At 42.3% G+C, this 18,055-nt stretch overlaps 2 protein-coding genes across 11 annotated transcripts in view; both read left to right on the top strand.

Annotated features, from left to right (window-relative positions):
- LOC110980156 (MYCBP-associated protein-like) overlaps positions 1–18,055 on the top strand; it is a 287,473-nt gene that overhangs the window by 79,936 nt on the left and 189,482 nt on the right. For 7 of the 9 annotated variants that reach the window (XM_087139860.1, XM_087139861.1, XM_087139858.1 and 4 more), the window contains 2 exons: positions 7,325–7,496; positions 13,830–13,949. In XM_087139860.1, the coding sequence (XP_086995986.1) occupies positions 7,325–7,496; positions 13,830–13,949 (292 nt within the window). The remainder of the gene's footprint in view (positions 1–7,324; positions 7,497–13,829; positions 13,950–18,055) is intronic. The other 2 variants (XM_087139862.1, XM_087139859.1) reach the window with 1 other exon arrangement.
- Positions 2,006–6,705, top strand: LOC110980168 (uncharacterized). 2 transcript variants are annotated; one of them, XM_087139868.1, is made up of 3 exons: positions 2,006–2,281; positions 2,501–2,570; positions 2,728–6,705. In XM_087139868.1, the coding sequence occupies exons 1-3, from the start codon at positions 2,111–2,113 to the stop codon at positions 2,805–2,807; spliced, it is 321 nt and encodes a 106-aa protein (XP_086995994.1). In that variant the 5' UTR covers positions 2,006–2,110; the 3' UTR covers positions 2,808–6,705. The 2 variants fall into 2 exon arrangements, with proteins under 2 accessions (XP_086995994.1, XP_086995995.1); XM_087139869.1 differs by having other exon boundaries at positions 2,501–2,583.

The following is an 18,055-nucleotide window of genomic DNA, read 5'->3' as shown; positions in this document are numbered from 1 at the left end:
GAGTAAGACCAAGATGAAAATGAAACTAAATCTACATTCCCTTCTGTCATCTGCAAATGAAATCCGAGAGCGTCCTCATCTAAAACCCCCGCAATCATGAGGTGCCTTGAAGTTGAGGAGGTACCGGCTCCGTATACAAGCAGACCCCAAAAAACGTGAAGTTGCGTGGCAAGACAAAATAAGTATGCAATGCAGATTGCTCATGACTGAAGAACAGAAACTGAGGAATAGGGAACTAAGCAAAACACGAATGAGGCGCTTCAGGGAGAAGAAAAAAGTTGCTGCAGTCACACAGCCTGTTTCGTTTTCACAGAGCTGTAAAGAGAATGAGCAGCCTTAGGTGACGACTTGTGCTGCCAAAGAAAAACATCATAAAGTGCTTGAAGAGCAACAACAGAAGAAGAGAGAAGCTAAACAGAGAGAGCGGGCCAAAATGTCAGCATATAAAAAAAGATGGATGAGGGAGAAAAACAGGATAAGAATGCAGAAGAAAAAAAAGAGAGAGACAGAAGAACAGAATCGCAACAAAAAGTCAGCGCCATCAGAGAAAAGCAGTGAGCCATCCTCATCTAAAGCTGCCACAGTACTTGAGAGCATCTGCAAGTGCCGAAAAGAAACGCAAAAGGACCTGCATAAGACACACACAGCATGTAAAATCTGAGAACAAAATTTTCTCTGGAGCTTCAAGTCTAAAACATCCAAGAAGTACAGATTGAAATGCAGCATTGCCAGGCGCATTGGGGTATGGTACAAAACGCTGTTGAAATATTCAACTCCCCGTCACTGCCCTTGTCAAAGCAAATGCGAGAGTGATGCCATGCCATGTCATGTAGAGGACAACAACAAGGACTTTATATAAGCCTGGATGTGAACTCCTGTCTGCCACCCAAAAGTTTTTTTGGAAAACCTTACTGCCAAAGTATGTGATATAATCCAGTGTGTCTGCTGCTTGCCCTGCAAAACTTGCCCTGACGAAATTTGCACAGCTGAGACCTGGCAATGTTTTGACTCAAAAACACACTAGGCAGAATCAGTGCTTATGCAAATAGTGCACAAATATCGAGTTGAAGCTCAAAGCCATCAATCAGTGTGCAATGAAGCATAACCAGCCCAAGGTGAAAATCCCCAATAAGTACCATGCAATAAACTTAACATGCTGCCCAAAGGAAAACACAGCAGAATTCTTCAAGAAACACTGTGTTCTCCACTAGTGCAAAGATTGTGGTATCAATGGCCTGGAGCTCACCTGTGTGCTCTAACTCAAAATCATGGCCAAGAAAACTTGAATGGATGAAGTGGAAATTGGTGGATGATACCGGAAAAGGTAAGCGGATGGCTCTGACATCAGAAAGGGGTAGTCTTGATGATCTTGTGACAAGGTTGATGGAGAAGATGGGGCCATTCGCTCAACACATGTTCACTGCACAGTGGCAACACCTTCAGTACAAAGCAATAACAAGCAAAATACCGGCAAACACAATAATCTGTGTGTTGGATTTTGCAGAAAACGTCACGTCTGCATCAAAACAAATTGCAAGGAGCTTACTGGTGTAAAAACCATGTAACGGTCCATGCTATTACCACTGAGTACACCTGTCCTGGTGATGGAGGATCTGTGAGTGAATGTATCAACATCCTGTCAGCTGACACAAAGCACGACAGCGACGCCGTTTCTGCATTCATGACAGAAGCATATCACCACCTCACACAAGTCAGAAAGCTCCCTGTGGTAAGAGTAGTTCACTGATGGCTGTTCCAGTCAATATAAGTCCAAGATACCATTCGTTGACCTGTCCTTTTTGTAAAGAAGACTTTGGGTTTCATGTGGAGCGTCACGTTTTTGGATCCCATCATGGAAAAGGACTGTGTGATGGGAAAGGGAGCATTGTAAAGAAGGCAGTAGAGAGGGCAGTGAAGAGTGGCCAGTGTGTGGTACTTGATGCGGAATCCATGCTTGCATTTTGTGAGAAAAACCTGTCCAAACCAGCACAAGGAGATAGCAGGTCCTAACAGGCACTAGAAAACTTCACGCTGTGGCTGGTCTCACACCAGGCAAAGTAAAAGTGAGAGATCTGTCATGCCTCTGCAGTGGGTGTGAAAACGGGGAATCATGCACAAACAAGGACTACACAACTGGCTGGAGTTCAAGAATGTGAAGGCTGGGGAAATAGATGTGGCAGGAGGATCTGCAGGGCAGGAAGATCAGGACAAACACCAGGACGAACACCTTGAAATAGATAAGGAAGAACAACACCCCATACTGCTGATGCCACTGACCAAGGTACCGATGAACTGTGAGATATGTGTAATTAATCCAAATCTTGAATACCTCCATGGGATATGAAAGGCTCCTTTCAGGCCAGGCCATGTGTGTGGACATGTACATGTAGATACCTGCATTGTTACTTTCTCCATTATGTATGCCCTGTCACCTACTGTAGGACATGCACCATTTTGCTGGTGCTAATCTGGATTCAATTTTTGTTATGGTTTAACGCAGGTAGAGAGTTTACCTTTTATGAAGGTGGATATGTGCTGTGCCAGCTTCAGTGAAATAAAACCTTTGAAAAGTACGTTGCTCAGGTAAAGTACTTTTCTTCTTTTGAGTATATTCCAACTGAGGAAAATATTAACTCCCCTTCTACCCAGACCTTTGTCCACAGGGTGTATAGAAATCAAATGTTTTTTAGATATAGCCATTTTTCAATTTTCCTAATTTCTCTTCAGGTTCTTGCTGTAAATGGCGACATGTTGAGAGTGAAGTACATGAAGGAGGTCGCTCCCCACCAAGTTGTGTGGCCAGATAAAGATGACATCTAGGCTCTTCCTGTTGAAGATGTCATTCGTCCACTACAAGTAGCACCTGCCTACACTACAGTTTTAGGGCTTTGAGCCAAACAGAGGAGTGAATGTGACCAGATTGTGATCAGAACTGGACACTACCCGTTGAGAACTGGACACTAACTTTGAAAATGCTGTTTTCACTCTGCAGTTTGTGCACATGTACTAACTGCAAGCAGTACCCACATTTTAAAACGTTCTCTTGGACATGTTTTCAGAAAACTTTTGAAAGATTATTTAACATGTTTCCAGTCTGGTTGTGGACAGTGTTGTAGGTCTCAAGACCTGGGTTCGGTCTCGAGACCGTCTCAAGACCTTTTTTTGCGGTCTCGGTCTCGCCCTGTCAAAGTCTTGGTCTCAGGAGGGTCTGACTCCGTCTCGAAAGTGCCGGTCTCAGTCTTGGTCTCGGATGCCATAGTCTCGGGTCTCCCCCTCGAGACCAGGTGAGACCATAACAAAATGCACATCTAGCTACCACGCATGCATGCGGTTGCAAAAGGCAAAATTACCTCCACTTGAGTCCACTCTTTAGCCACTGATATAAATACAACACAGTAATGTTCAGATTGTGTGCAATAAACAATGAAATTGATGCTGGAATGAAGAATAGTCAATGCAGCATGATGCAACCTTGTCCCAGTCCAATCCAGGGTAGCCATGCAGCTTGACACCATGGAGATGAGGTTGTGAGTAGCGGAATTCACACTCTAGACTGGTTCCCGTTCCCTACGTAGTCTCCAGCTGAATGTAGGGCCGGGACGGGAACCAGTCTGTGTGTGTGCGCACGCTACAAATTGTGTGCATGTGTGAAAGTGCTTTCATTCTGTCTTGTATGGGTACGTGTTGTTTTAGTTGTTTCGTTACAGTACATTTTGGGGGGATTTTTTTTTTTCAGTATTTTGCTTACAAAAAAAAAACCAGTCTGACATTTCTTTTAATGTTCACATCATATCATTTGGGACACTTGTGTTGAAAATGACCAGACCAGGGTAAAAGTAGAGCAGTATCACTGATAAAAGAACTGAGACATTCTTTAACAAATATTTGACGTATATGTGTGTGTGTGTGTGTGTTTATGCTAATGTTTTCATTTTTTTTCCTTTGTACTTAATCGTACTGCCATCTGTTTGTCCCTATTTACCTTTTGGCAAAAACTAAACATTGGTTTATGGTTGGTCTTGGTCTCGGTCTCGGAAGTTGTGGTCTTGGTCTCGACCTACAAAAGTCTCGGTCTCAAAGTCCTGGTCTTGGTCTTGAAGGAGTAGGTTTCAGCCTTGGTGTTGGTCTCGGACATCAAGGTCTCGGATACAACACTGGTTGTGGACTCTGAATAGATTAACAGAGACTTTTGCTGCCAGGGAAATACTGTTCAATACTTGGAATTCTAATGAACATTTTTTACAAACATGTCCAGCAGATCTTAAAAGTGTTGCTTTACATTGCACTGCAAAAATTTCAAACTGAGTTGTTGATTCACAGGGTCAGGCAAGGGTAGGAGTTCAGTCATTGGTGAAAGTCTACACAAAAGACAGTCCTATTAAAAGGGAAGTCACACCATTTACAAAAGTACTTAATCTGAATTTTCCAATATTTACAGAATAATTGATTCATTTATCTAGAAAAGTCTCAGCATCTGGAATACTGTTATTTCTCATAAAACATAAATTTGTCATATTCTACAAAAATTCCTGGACAGCGACTTTATCTTTTGAACACTGTAAGGCATGTGACAACTACTTGACTGTGAAAAACAACCATTTTTTTGCATTTTCTTCAGCATCTGCAAAAACAAAACTTTAAACAGGTCAGTAGACCAATATCTACATGTATGATAACTTGTCATCTACCTTTCAAGGAAACAATAAGGAAAAATAAAAAATGAAAATGATGTAATTTCCCTTTAACACAGTGACTGAAAGCATTTAATTTTGGTGCTTGTTTGGTGTGTCGCAGATCATGGCAATTTGCTGTTGCACTCATGACCTCTTCACGTACACTGCAGATTATTTAAATTGTGAATTAAATATTTCCTAACTGAAACAATGAATTGAGTGGCTGTTTTCATAAAAAGGAATGAAAATATGCTTACTGGTACTATTCGTATATGCAAAATGTTAAAGCTGATAAAACTTGTCCATTGCTCTGTTTTTGCATGGAGTACTGTGGGCATGTTCCAGGGTCAGGGATGGCCAGAGGTCTTGACTGAGCAGGCCATGTGTGTACAGTGGTGTAAAATCTAGACAGCTGCAATAATACCATGACTGAGGGCATTTGTTGCATATTGTATATGTCGTGTGTCACCGTTACATCTGTTACCTCTCCAAGGTGGTGTGAATAGCCTTCACATTTTGATAATTTGAATTGGGAACTAAATATTTCATGACTGAAACAATGAATTGACTTTCTGGTTTCATCAACTGGAATAAAATTATGCTTGCTGGTACCACAACCTGATGTTAAATGTTAACTGACTGACAAAATTGTCCTTTGCTTTGTTTATGTACATGTAGTGTTTGGCATATGCAAGTACAACACTGTGTCCTTGCACAGAAAAGCCACAGACATAGCATTGGTAGAAAACTTTGATGAGGCAACAGTTGTGAGTTATACCCTACCCAAACCTTTGCCAAATCTCTATCTGTTGATATTCCACCAGGTGAAATTGTGTGTCTCTGTTACACCCATTACGTCACCCCAGTCAGATTGAGCAATTACATATGGGTCATTCTATAAATTTTAGGGTCCTAAGTATAACATTTTTCCGTCCCTCGAACATATGACATGTGTACTTTTACAAGGTATATATCATTTAAATTGATGTTTTTATTGGTTTCAAACTTTTTTTATTTGTTCGGCAGGTAATCTGCAGTACTTGTTCAAGCTTGGAAATTAAAGAATGACCTCTAAACATTGTAAAATCATATGCCAAACATAACAGAAAGGAAAAATTGGACCCCAAATTGATAGAATGATCCAAATACATGTCAGTGAGTCTGACAATTGGAGGCATTGAAATAACATTCCCTTACTATTTGAAAAGTATGTGCATAATTATTGTATGTGTTGATAAAATCTTGTTATGAAACCTACATGTAACCAAAGTTCCCTCCGTATGCAAATTGTTCCAACTACATTTATCAAAATTTAACCACATATTGCCTTAACCACTTGCCGCCAGGAACTCCGGTTTCAGGCACCGTGTAGCTGAAATCGGACAAAGGGAACTGGGCCTTGTAACAAAAGACCGTACTCTGAACAAAAGACCAGGCTGCTGGGCATTCACTCCAGTCCGAATAGTGGAGATAATCCAGCCTTGTTTTGAAACAGTGTACCACGGTTTGGGGCATTTAGTGCAAGTGGATTACCACCTGGGACAAAAGTGCTCCACCACCACAGCGATGAGCCACACAGCACCACTGCATTTTAATCTGGTCCCTATCTGGCCCCTTGGCCCCTATGCAAATCAGCTCTATTCTGTAATCTAATCCATTCAGTATAATCTTAGAGGGTTTTAAGTTTGTTACAACTGGAAACTTTCTGAGAGAATAATAATTTACAATATACCTCAGAACTTAATGCATCTGAAATGTTTATATAGAGCAATGGGAATATAACCGGCAGCAGACCATAAAACCTGCTCTTCCTTACAAGAAATCTGTTTAAGTTCATTTTCATCAGAGGGGCTGCCAGCAGTACCTGATTGTATATCTTTGAGAACAAACTCTAGCATGAAATGTAAAATTTGATTAAAGAGAATACAGGAGGGTTTACCATGATCTTGTACATCCAAAGAACAAAGAAATTTATGCCACTTGTTTACATGGTGATCATTACACCTGAGATCATTAAAAGCATGCCACATAATTTCTGAGCTGTCTGGTGCAAGCCTCTCTTTAATACCTGCTGATTTTGCCTGAGGTGCTGTGTGTCGACTGCATGTATGTACATGAGCAAGCTACAGTATGTGTGCACTGTGTGTGTTAGGTGTGAATACAGTAGAGCACTACAGGTATCGTGTGAGCGGGGATATGATGTACTGTACTCAGTTCATTCCCTTAACTCATTGACAATAAAGGCAAACTAGAAATGTGTTTGTGGACAGACACGGCTGCTTCAGCTCTGGTTTCATTATTTAATATCTGCAAACAGTGACAAATTTTCCTGACAAACTACATCCAAGAGTTTATGGCCATGGGACATACATGTATACTTAACAGGAAACAGTGTTTTAAATTATACTACTATTTGTTTGTTTCCAGCTCTTTTCAAAGATTGATGCAAATATGATTTGATGCAAATATGTACGAATCCTGCACAGTGTATTAACACATGTAAATCTTTGCAAACAATCAAGTTCGAGCCAACAATTTTTTTTTGCAGCCTGATTGAGAATGAATGGTACTTGCAGTTTTAAAGAGGGAATAACCACGATAACAATTGGATAACATGATTATTGGTATCTTTTTTGGTCTATGTATTTTAGCAGACAAAGTTGGAAGCCATTCCTAAAAAGCCAACGACTCCAAGAGTGAAGTATGAGAAGAAGCTGAAGATTGAGCCAAAGCCACGAGACTCCTTCCTTGATGAAAATAATGCTCTCATCAATTGGCAAAGTAAACTGATAGACAGGAAAAAGCAGCAAGGCCACATATCAAGTAAGACCAATTAGGTGATTAGGTTTGGTTGCTTTATTAACTCCTTTAAAGTTTCAAGACAAAGTTAACATAAGCTAGGACCTTTGATTTAACCTCAACAGTATGTTTAAGCACAACATTCTTGAAGACTCATTTCAATTGTAGACTTACAGGTTTCACCTTCTCTCCTGTTGGGCTTTATTCTACAAGAAAGTCACAATTTCAGACTGGTGAGCCTGAAAAACTGAGGCCAAAATTCTTAGACATTTGGTCCAGAGTAATCTAAAGTGGAAGTCCCATATTAACCATATTAAAGAAATAAATTAACGAGGGGCTGTTCGTTACAGACTCTCAAACATATTTTTGCATGAATTGAGTACTCTTTACAGTGACTATATTAGATCTGTTCTTGAGTGTTATTGTAGTACTCTTTATCAAACAGTGTAATGATATTGAATAAATATAGACACAGGCTTTTAAAATTATTATAGGGGCGATTCCACTGTCATGAACATTATATTTAGAGACAGTTTCTGAACATTAGTAATCAATTTAAATGACTTAGAAGTTGTACCTGTTTGTTTCTAGTAACATGGAATGTTATACCTAACAGTCTGTATCAACGTTAATTAAATCACAATTTTTTATTTTAACATTACTAGTGAGCATCATGGACGTTACGCTAAAAGGACGTGACATTTTTTATCAACATGATCATTACAAAGTCCACTGCACTCATCCTGCCCAAACAGTCACTTCTTCAGCAAATTTCTTTTCATGGCTTTTGCCATTCACGAAAAACTTGATCAACTGTATTGCACCCTCTAGTGCTACAATGCAGTGTGGCGGTGCCACATTGTTTGTCCTTATATTTCTTTGTGCCATTGCTAACGCACCTGTCACTTTTGTCATCTTCAAATTTCTCTAGTTCGCCATTTCACTTTATCTTATGTGGTAAGCTGATCAACTTACTTTAGTCTCTTGTATTTATTCAACTTAAGGTAGTTCATGTATTATTTAGGAATTTCCTTGTCCAATTTGTTAATAGAAGACAACCCAGGACAACAGTTTATTTTCATACATGACACATAACCTTTGTGCAAGCCTGCTGGACGCCAGACTACCCTGCCTGTTTACAAATTAAAGCAGGCATAGACAAACTTTATGTTACTCTGGGTCAACTGTACCAGTGAAAACAGGAAGCATTTTGGCTACAACTGTTTGACGCAGTACTAAATTTTAAACCAGTTTTGGTCCGAAGTTAAACCCACCCTCTTGGGACATTTAAATCACAGTTTTAGCATCGAAATAAAACTAATTTGGTTTAAAGATCAATCAAATTGCTTTGACGTAAAATTGTTATTTAACAGTGAATTGGTCATTGTTTCCCATGTCATGACTAATGTGGCAGCTTTTCTTCACATTTATACAAAAAATCATCATTTTTGGAGTTCATTTCTACTGAGAGAATGCATAGATTAAAAGAAATGCATTGATGAGGGTGGTAAACCTATCTAGTGATTTGATGATGTCTTAATACGGCTCTCATTCGACCTTGCAGTGTACTGGGGGTTTTACAAGCGCAGAGAAAAATACGGGTTAATTAAGTTGGGTGTCATTCTTTGCAAATGACCTCAGCAATTTGCCTGAAATTTAGCAGGACCTTACTCCAGTTCAAATTGGGACTGTTCAACTTTATTGTATGATGCAGTGTTGATCAGTTTGATGGAAAATCAATTCCAAATTGCTCTCACTGTCCAACCGCTTTTAATTCACAGTTAAGTACGAACAAGCACAGCTTGCACACATTTGCCCATTTGCCCCAAAATAGTGGAACAGTCGTGTCGTTGCAGAGCTGTAGTGTGATTTCATCAAAATAGACTTCTATTTAATGCTCCCAATGACTTTTGTTTTCAGTTTGCCTGGTACGAAGAACTTTAACTTGTGCTTTTGACATCAGTAGCAATCTTTATTTAGTTTTTACCTACTAAGATTGTTTAAAATATACCCTCACCCTACCCTACCCAAACAGTCACTATATATGCAAATTTCCTATATGCTTTATGCCATTTGCTAAAACTTTGATCAAATGTAGTGCGCCCTCTGTAACCACGATACATTGCGGCACCGCCGCCATGTTCGTCCTTTTCTTAGCGCCGCATTCCTGTGGTAGCTTGATCAACTGTAATGTATAAATAATATACTGTAGTTTCCGAATATATTCATATTTATTTCTAAATGTGTGTTATTTGTTGTTTTGTGTTGTATTTTTCTCTTACTCTTTGTATGTGCATGCTCATAGGTTACCGCCATTGATTCTACATAACTCGTGCCACTTGGCGATATTATATAAGGTCAACTGGGTGATCCAGGACAGTTGGGGGCTTACAGCATTAAGTGGTTCCAAACTCTCCTTACAGACCGACAGGAGTCGGTCAGCAGTCATGATCGAGGTGTTAAGGTTCACAGCTGATACTCATATTTACAGTGCTAATGGTCTGCTCCTCCAGCACACAGACTGATTAGAACCGGGGTTAGCCAACGATGCCACACAGGAGCCTGAGCTGTAGTGCTTGCAATCTGAATACTCAGCTCCCTTAGTGTAGCTACTGGGATGATGGTGTCCATTGTGGCAGTCCACCTTCCACCAATGCCTACTGAAGAATTCAACACTATTGGCATGGCTCATAAAGCTTGTGAAGGGATGGCCCCACACCAGCCACAATGACTGCCTCATGCCACGAGCCTCCGCCTTCAGACACTCTTTTAACGAGGGCATCCATGCATGAATCAGACACTACACCCTCCCTGGCCGCTCCCGTGTTGTCTTACTGGGGAGGCCCCGGTGAATACAATGCCGGGCCATGCTGGCACAAGGCAGAGTGCAACACAGGAAACAGAACCCCCCTGACCTGGTATGCGTCAACCATCTGATGCCCAAGAATTTTCCACTAGGGCACCTGGGCATGAAACATTACCCGGGCCAACTCGCCATCACTTTCTAGGACATCCAAGTCCTCTTCAGCATGCGCCAGAAAAATACTGCTTCCTGGGCCGACCCGCCTTTGTTCCTGCTCTGGTAAATGTGCTGTTGTAACATCGATCCAATGCTGCGTCTCCATTGCTACCTACTGACACATCTCCCACTGCTACCGGTAGGCTTATCAAGACCTGCTAGGAGGCGAGTCAACGTCTCAACTGTCGATCCAGACGGCTGCTGCGCACCTAATCCCACTGGCATTTCGATCCATATCAACGGGGCTCCCAGGCATGAACCGGACGATAACGCTTCCAGATCAACCCTCCATCACTTCATGGGGGCTGTCTCGGTGAATGCGCCATTGGAATACGGATCTGTGGCCACATCTCCCCAGTCCGCACCTCTGGCATCCAAACCCACTGGCCTGCTGCACCACAGTGATTTCCATACCAGAGGTCTTTCGCCTGATTTTTTTTTCTCTGGGGAGGTCTAGAAGAACGCTTCCAGGCCTCCCTCCATTGTGGCTCACCTCATGCAATCTCTGCCCGAACATAATCCGCAACTTGACAGTTCTTTCACCGCTTCTACCCAGCAGGCCCCTTCTGTGAATTTTACGCCAACTCCCCCAGGCAGAAGCATAAACGCTTCTCGTCTTCTTTGGCGGATAGTTTAGAAGGAAGCTGTGCTCGTCCAAACACCACAGCGCTTCTTCCAGATGGGATCTGCAGCTCAGCCAATCTTGCCCGCTCATCCAACTCTGCCTGACATCCGGCCTCACCTGCAAACACACTCCATGTTGTCTTCCGCCAGGTTGTAAGAAGTGTAAGAAGTTGCGTTCGTCCAAACATCACACTGCTTCCTCCTCAACTGTCATCCTGACTTCGCAGTCCCACTCTGAGTCGCTCTCTTTGTTGGTCAGCCCCCTTCATTCGAAGCTCAAACCCTTTATTTTGAGCTCTGGATCCCAGCCCTCCTCTAATCTGTCCACTTGCACATTTGCCATCCAGGACTTTCCCATCCAGTGCGGACACGCTTCAATTGTCAGTGCGGGTTTGTGTAACCTGATGGACAATCTGCTGACGTCCAAACCTTCATGCATTTCCTCTCGGGATATGCAACAGGGCCCTGTCCGAATCATCCCTGTCCTCACAATGGGTCTTCTGGTATGAAGGAATAGTTCCGGCTGTTAATTGTACGCAGTTGGAGAGTCATCTTCGTCTACTACACAAACATATCTTTCCAGTCTTCGGTCTGCCACTACAGACAAGATCACTCGCTGATAAGTCTGGTAAGTCTTCTGGCAAGGGCCCTTTTCCTCGATGAGGATGAATTCCAACCTTGAACTTACCCTATAGCCTAGTTGAAAAGGACCTCTTGTTGCAGTCCCCACTGTGCGGCCTTTGTTCCATCCTTCTCATAATATCTCTCCTAAAAAAAGCTTCCGCCTCTCCAGACCATACTGCAGTCACTCTTAGGGTGCTGGATGAGAACACCAACTCTGTCTTCAAGCATTTTTTGCTCCCTAGCCTCTCCCTCTTAACGGGAAGACTCATCTACAGGACACCTTACAGAGATGATGACATCGTAGGTTAATGACACCGAGCCAACTTACTCATTCACCCGTACACCGGTCAATTTTGGCACTGTCCTCCCTTCCTCAGCCCACGCAAATAATGCAGAGGGCACTGTGCTGGTTACCACCTATCATTTTAGGTTAGGTTCTGGCAAGTCTGCATGTCGGCCAGTTGGGTTCTCGCACCTGTTTTTGATTATTCTTTGGACTTGTTGTAAGGCATTGTCGGGGCCTGTCGTGTGTTCTTTTGCTCTTTAAAGGATTCCCTCTGGGCCTTTCCTTGAGCCTCGAGTAACTCTTTGTTCCGAGGCGCTGGATTACTGACAGTATTTATCACGGGATGATTTCATCAAATAGGTAACACCACGGCGTCTATACCATCCTAGCCTTAGACAACCGCTCACGTTCTTATTCAAATTCATCCCACCAACAAGACATCTTAGTCTCGAGAATCGTAGAACATTCTAGTTCTTCTAATAGTAAACCTTGCCTTTTCAATTTTCATAATGGTATCTAATCAGGACTCAAAGGTGAGAGATACTATCCCACTTCTTCCATCATTATTCTGATAAACCTCATCGAGCGACAATCAGGGATACTTGGGCTAGCTGGGTTTCCTTGGCCATCGAGTTCACCTGTCCCAAATGGCTGAACTTCCCAAATCACAATCCTGGCCACCCTATTGCAGCTATGATGTTAGAGTGGTATCTACCTTGCCAACATCCTTTACGTTGTCCTTCAAGAAACATCTGCGGGGTTCAGGTTCTTCATGGCGGGACAAAACTAGCCTTTTCATCACGATCACGAGGACCCATACTGGGTGAGCCACCTCCCGTTTTTCCTAATGGCCTCCTCTTTTCTTTGGAGGGCCCTCATCATTCCACACGATTTTCCTCACTTTCAGTGTATCCTCGCTACCCTACTCCTCCAGAGTACAGTGCTACTCTGCAAATATAGTGACTGGTTGGATAGAATGAGTGCAGTGGACTCCTCCCCCACTGTAGTGTGGAATGAGTCAGACTACCCACCCAAACAGTTGACACCCTCCCTCCTCCCCACTCTGGCTTGGATCTTGTGCTCCAAAAAAGGATGAACATGGTGGCGACGCCATGGTACATTGTGGTACTAGAGGGTGCACTACAGTTGATCAAGGTCTTAGCGAAAGGCACCCGGCATTTAGGGAAATTAGCATGTACAGTGACTGTTGGGGTAGGTATTCGCTAGCAGACTTTCTCCACATTACTGTGGGGAGGATTTTTAATTACCAATATGATTGATCTTTAACCTGTAAAGCAGTCGGACACCATTTTAGTAGAAAAGTTACACCAAATTTCAACTACAGTGTTAAGGGAATTTAAGCAGTATCTGAAATGTACCCAGTGTCCTCCTGCTTGCCTTCACTCTATTCCTCTGACCTGCTTTCATTCTAGCTTGTGTGTTTGCTGCGTTAGTTTATCTAGAAGTAAAAGCACATGTGTTTGAAGTTCATGTACATGTGACTGTATTAAATTAGTGGTCGTTTCACAAAATCATGATTTTTTTTAGTTTGGTTCAGTTTATTCAACTACAGTTCCGACTGGTTTCATTTCATTTTGCCTCAACATTTTATTCATACGGCTGCATTGGATTATGTTGGAAACCATGCTTCATTTGATTTAAATTTGCAGTTTTAATCTTTGTTACATGAAAGTTTTTAACCATTACTCTCCAATGTACTTAGTAACCTAATGTTTCTTCATGCAGTCTTTTGGTTTTATCAGAGATACCATTTCTTATTTACTGTTTGGTGTGTTTTATGCAGAATTGCTTGAGAAATCAGTATCATCGTTACTGATGAACCTTGGTGACGATTATCGCAAAACACAGGAAGATCGCTATCTCATTGAAAGATCAATACCAGCTGTAGACTATGGCAGAGGATGTAAGTATCACATTCTCTCACAAGAATATGTCCACTGATGTCAGGGTATTACTGTACAATCTGTCAAGTTGCAGTGTTAGAATTCATAGACTGTAAGGCAGAGTTCAGGCGGCTTGTTCCCGTATGTTCACAAACAGCTCGATTTGTTGTTCATGGGTCGGCCGCTCGAACGCTGGGAACAAACAACCGGTTATCGCTGGTAGTTAGTGACATGCAACATGGCAGTGTCTATGTAGGCTACGTTATTCGAGAGTTAATGTTTGGATGGGTGGAATTCTTTTCTATATAAACAGGAACATTCATGTCTGTGTTACAAAAAATAAATTAAAGTTAATTTTGCAAACTTCCCATTGTCTATGGCTTTGGAAGCTATCCCCCTACTTTTTGCAGCTGTTAAAAAATCAAAATCTCACGAGCTTTTCCGTGTGTTCCTGTAAAACCCTGACGAGGAGGTGGTGCGTGATCCTGTTCCAAGAACAGTGTTCTTGAGTCGTGTTCCCGCCGTTCGAGTGCGAGAACAAGAAACCCGTGTCAAGAACAGGTCGCCCGAACTCGACCTTAAAGTTGTGATTTAAAAGATCTCACAGTCCTCAAAACACACAAAATGATGCACCAAAGGTAAGGGCCTCTTTTTTTGCCTTGTGATAATACATGTAGAAAGATGTACAAAGGTGTAGATAGACTGACATAAGACGTAGGACTTTTCATTTCCTGAGACCTCCTACTGAGTTTGTGCTGCAATCAACAACTTTCTTTTTCTAAGGAGTTCAGTTATGTTCAAGAATGCATTGTTGGATCCCATTGTTTTCTCACTGCCTTTGGAATTTTCGATGAGTCGAAAACTAGTTATTTCACAAACTTGTAGTTCCCAGAAATCATTAATTCAGGGTGGTCATGACTATTGGCATCTACCGGTATGTGCTGCAAATTCTGGAGAAATTGAAATTTTCACTCACCGAATTCAAATTTCCTGTCCGTGAACCACGCATCGAGAGCTCACATGTAAAGTCATTGTGTTTGCAATTGATGTCACCATCCTATAGTGTTATTTGAGTAGCATAATTAGAATCCATTATTGCAGTTGTACCATGCTTGTAGACAGATGGTACGCAAGTGTTACATACCTCTTGAATGAATGGTGTGTCATTATTTGCTTAAGTGGAGGCTTATGGTTTATCCAGGCATGAAGAATGTTTTCTATCCCAACCTTACAACATTGCATTGAACAATGTCACTGAGGGTACCTTTTGCCTATTGTTTTTTATACCACACTAATGGATTTTTGAATGCAAAGGAAACACAAGAAATAATGTTAGTAGTCAGCAATCATCACCTCTAGATGATTCGTCAGGACATGGAGAAGCTACGTCAGTAGTCCAGAGTCATCACCCGGTAGTTGTGCTAGAATAAATGAAGTCTGGAGCTTTGCCACAACAGAGAAGAATTGTCTCTGCATTTGCTTTGAAGTTGGTATGTGTGCGAGTGATCGCCAGCCTGTTGGGAATCCTGTCGATAGACACCCTGTGGGCTTCAACAGCAGGGCTTGACGTCAGCCCAATCACACTACCATGGATCAGCACGGGTATAACTTTGAACCCTGCGACGCTTTAGCGTTTGACCATGGGTGCGTTGCTCTGGCATCAATGGGATTTGTTATCGTCAAGTGGAGTTCACGACAAGTGGAAAAGTGATCAGAGCAGGATACTTAAACAGCAGTTGGGAGAGTGAGATCGGAAGAATTGCTGAAGTTTGTGCAGCCGGATGAGCTTGTGTACTGTGTACAGCTCTGATTGGAGGAATTCTGCCAAAGCTGTGAAGGAGCCAGGAGGACTCCCCCATGGGATTGTGATTAGTACAGCCAGCATCGTTTTGCGGACACTGATCACACCACTTCCACCTATACCAGTACCTTCAAAATGCCATATATGATGTACCATAGTACGATGAATGCGGATAGATGTACACGGGATGGAGGACGGGCAGCAAAAGCACCAGGACAGGAGACTGGAGCTGCTTAAATGACTCAACATAGGCAGATGGTCACAGACATTGCAGATTATCTACATGTACATGTGACTCCATCCACCCACTACACTTCAATACCAAGTAGGGGAGCCAGCGGAAGTCTCAGACACCCGGCTTTTGTAACACCTTTTGTGACGATGAATTCTACATGAAGGCCTCGGCACACCTCGACAAGTGCAGCAGTGCCGAGTGATATGGTAACAAGGATGAGTTCAGACACTCACCGGGAGCTAGGGAGAATTCTTGAGGAACAGCCAACCCGACGGGTGGAGGTGCATATGTGAGAGACACTGACAGCAGTCCCATAGGAGTGGGGAGAGAGCCAACGAGCGATATAATGACTGTCAGTGGAAAACTACCAGTGACGCGGAGTGCTGACGCACAACGTGATGTGAGTGAGATGCTTGGAATGACACCCATAACAACCGTTGCTTGGGGACGATCAAAATGGGGACATGCAACTTCATCATTGCAAGGAAATTGCAGCTTGGATACTTCTGCAGGATGTGTGGATAAACAAGATGCAGCTAACGTTGGAGGAGATGTGCAGCAGACGCAGAGGAGACTGTGTTTACTGCTGGATAGATTTCACCGTGTTCGCTCTAGCGTGGGCCGAGAGTATTAGCTGAAAAGCGGGCTGAGGATCTCAATTTTTATGGCGTGTCTTGCCGTGTCCCGGCGTGAAGGGGTTAAAACCGTATTTGGCCAAGACTTCAGTAGATATCGGGACAATAAAGGGTCCAAATTCCTAAAAGATGTTTCAAGTATGTTTGAACATCATCTCCAAATACAGAAAACTAGGTTTGAAAATATCTAACGGGAAAATTCACCAAAATGGTAAAAATGGGAGCAACATCTGAAAGAGGGCACTACTTACGCATAGTGCCCTCTTTGGCTATGTTTGCATAAATGTTTGCACTGTTTGTTCTGCAGTACTGGCGGGGTACATGTAAAACACTCCTTGTGGTGCACCGGGATGCCCAAAATGGGACAAAAGAGCTGATCCGTGTAACAAAAAAACGTATTTGGAACAAAAGACCTGCTGCTGCTGGGAATTGCCATCATTTTTTGGCTTGCATTATCCGAAGGTAATCTGTCACTGTTTTTAAACAGTTTACCACTGTTTTTGGCCTAGCGCACCTGCAGATTAGCACCATGGACAAAAGTGCTGCATGGCCCCATTGATGAGCGACACAGCACCACTGCATGTTAATCCAGCTACGTTTGAAAAGACACCACTCGCATTCACTGGGGACAAAGGAAATTTTGCAACACCTCACAATTCTGGGCTCTCTTTACAGGGCGGCAGGCCTGGCTGAAATACTCAGAGTCAATGAAGATTGCCTGTCAGCTTAGAGTAGCCACCAAACAGTCATTCGTGTGGGTGCAAACGTCCATTAAATGAAATGATGAAGTTTTGAAGAATTTTGAAAACTGAAGATTTCGAAAATTTCCCGTATGTGTGCACTGCATTTTTAAAAGCACCTGGCAGCAAGTGGTTTAAGGTTAAATGAAGGTTTCAATGATTTGTGAAAGCATTTTTTTATGAGTGCTTTTTATTTAATGTATGTTGGTTTCCTATCCCATTTTAAAAGCCAATCAAATAAATTCTGAAATAAATTGTTGAGTTCATAGTTTTCTGATAATATTACGTCTTCATGAAATGAATGGAATGCATGTACCAGTACCTGCTGCACTTCCTTTTGCCTTATCGAAGGAAGTAATTAAATGGATCATCTGTAAGTTGCCTCATCAACTTTTTTTTTCTCGTTATGTCAAATAAATCCAAGTTCAGACAACTGAGTTTAGGATACTCCATTTTCCACGGCTTCTACTCACAACTCATCTAATATTGCGGCTGTTCACCCGGTCCCACTTCATCTAGGGGATTAACTCTCAGGCGAGTGGAAACCTCAGCTTCAGCCATTTTGGACAAGCCTTCACAACAGTAATTGATGATGTGTCTGTCACACACCCGGGTCCCCCTACCCTCTGACACGCAATGTGTGCACGGTAACTTATGCAGTACACTCAAGCCGATAATTTAACTTCAAAATTCAATGAAAAATAATTTATTTATA

This window comes from Acanthaster planci, linkage group LG08, assembly GCF_054643075.1.
Source record: "Acanthaster planci isolate LZ-2023a linkage group LG08, COTS_SCS, whole genome shotgun sequence".
NCBI lineage: Eukaryota > Metazoa > Echinodermata > Asteroidea > Valvatida > Acanthasteridae > Acanthaster > Acanthaster planci.
Note: the sequence above shows the minus strand (reverse complement) of the source record. Positions and strands in the feature narration are given on the sequence as shown.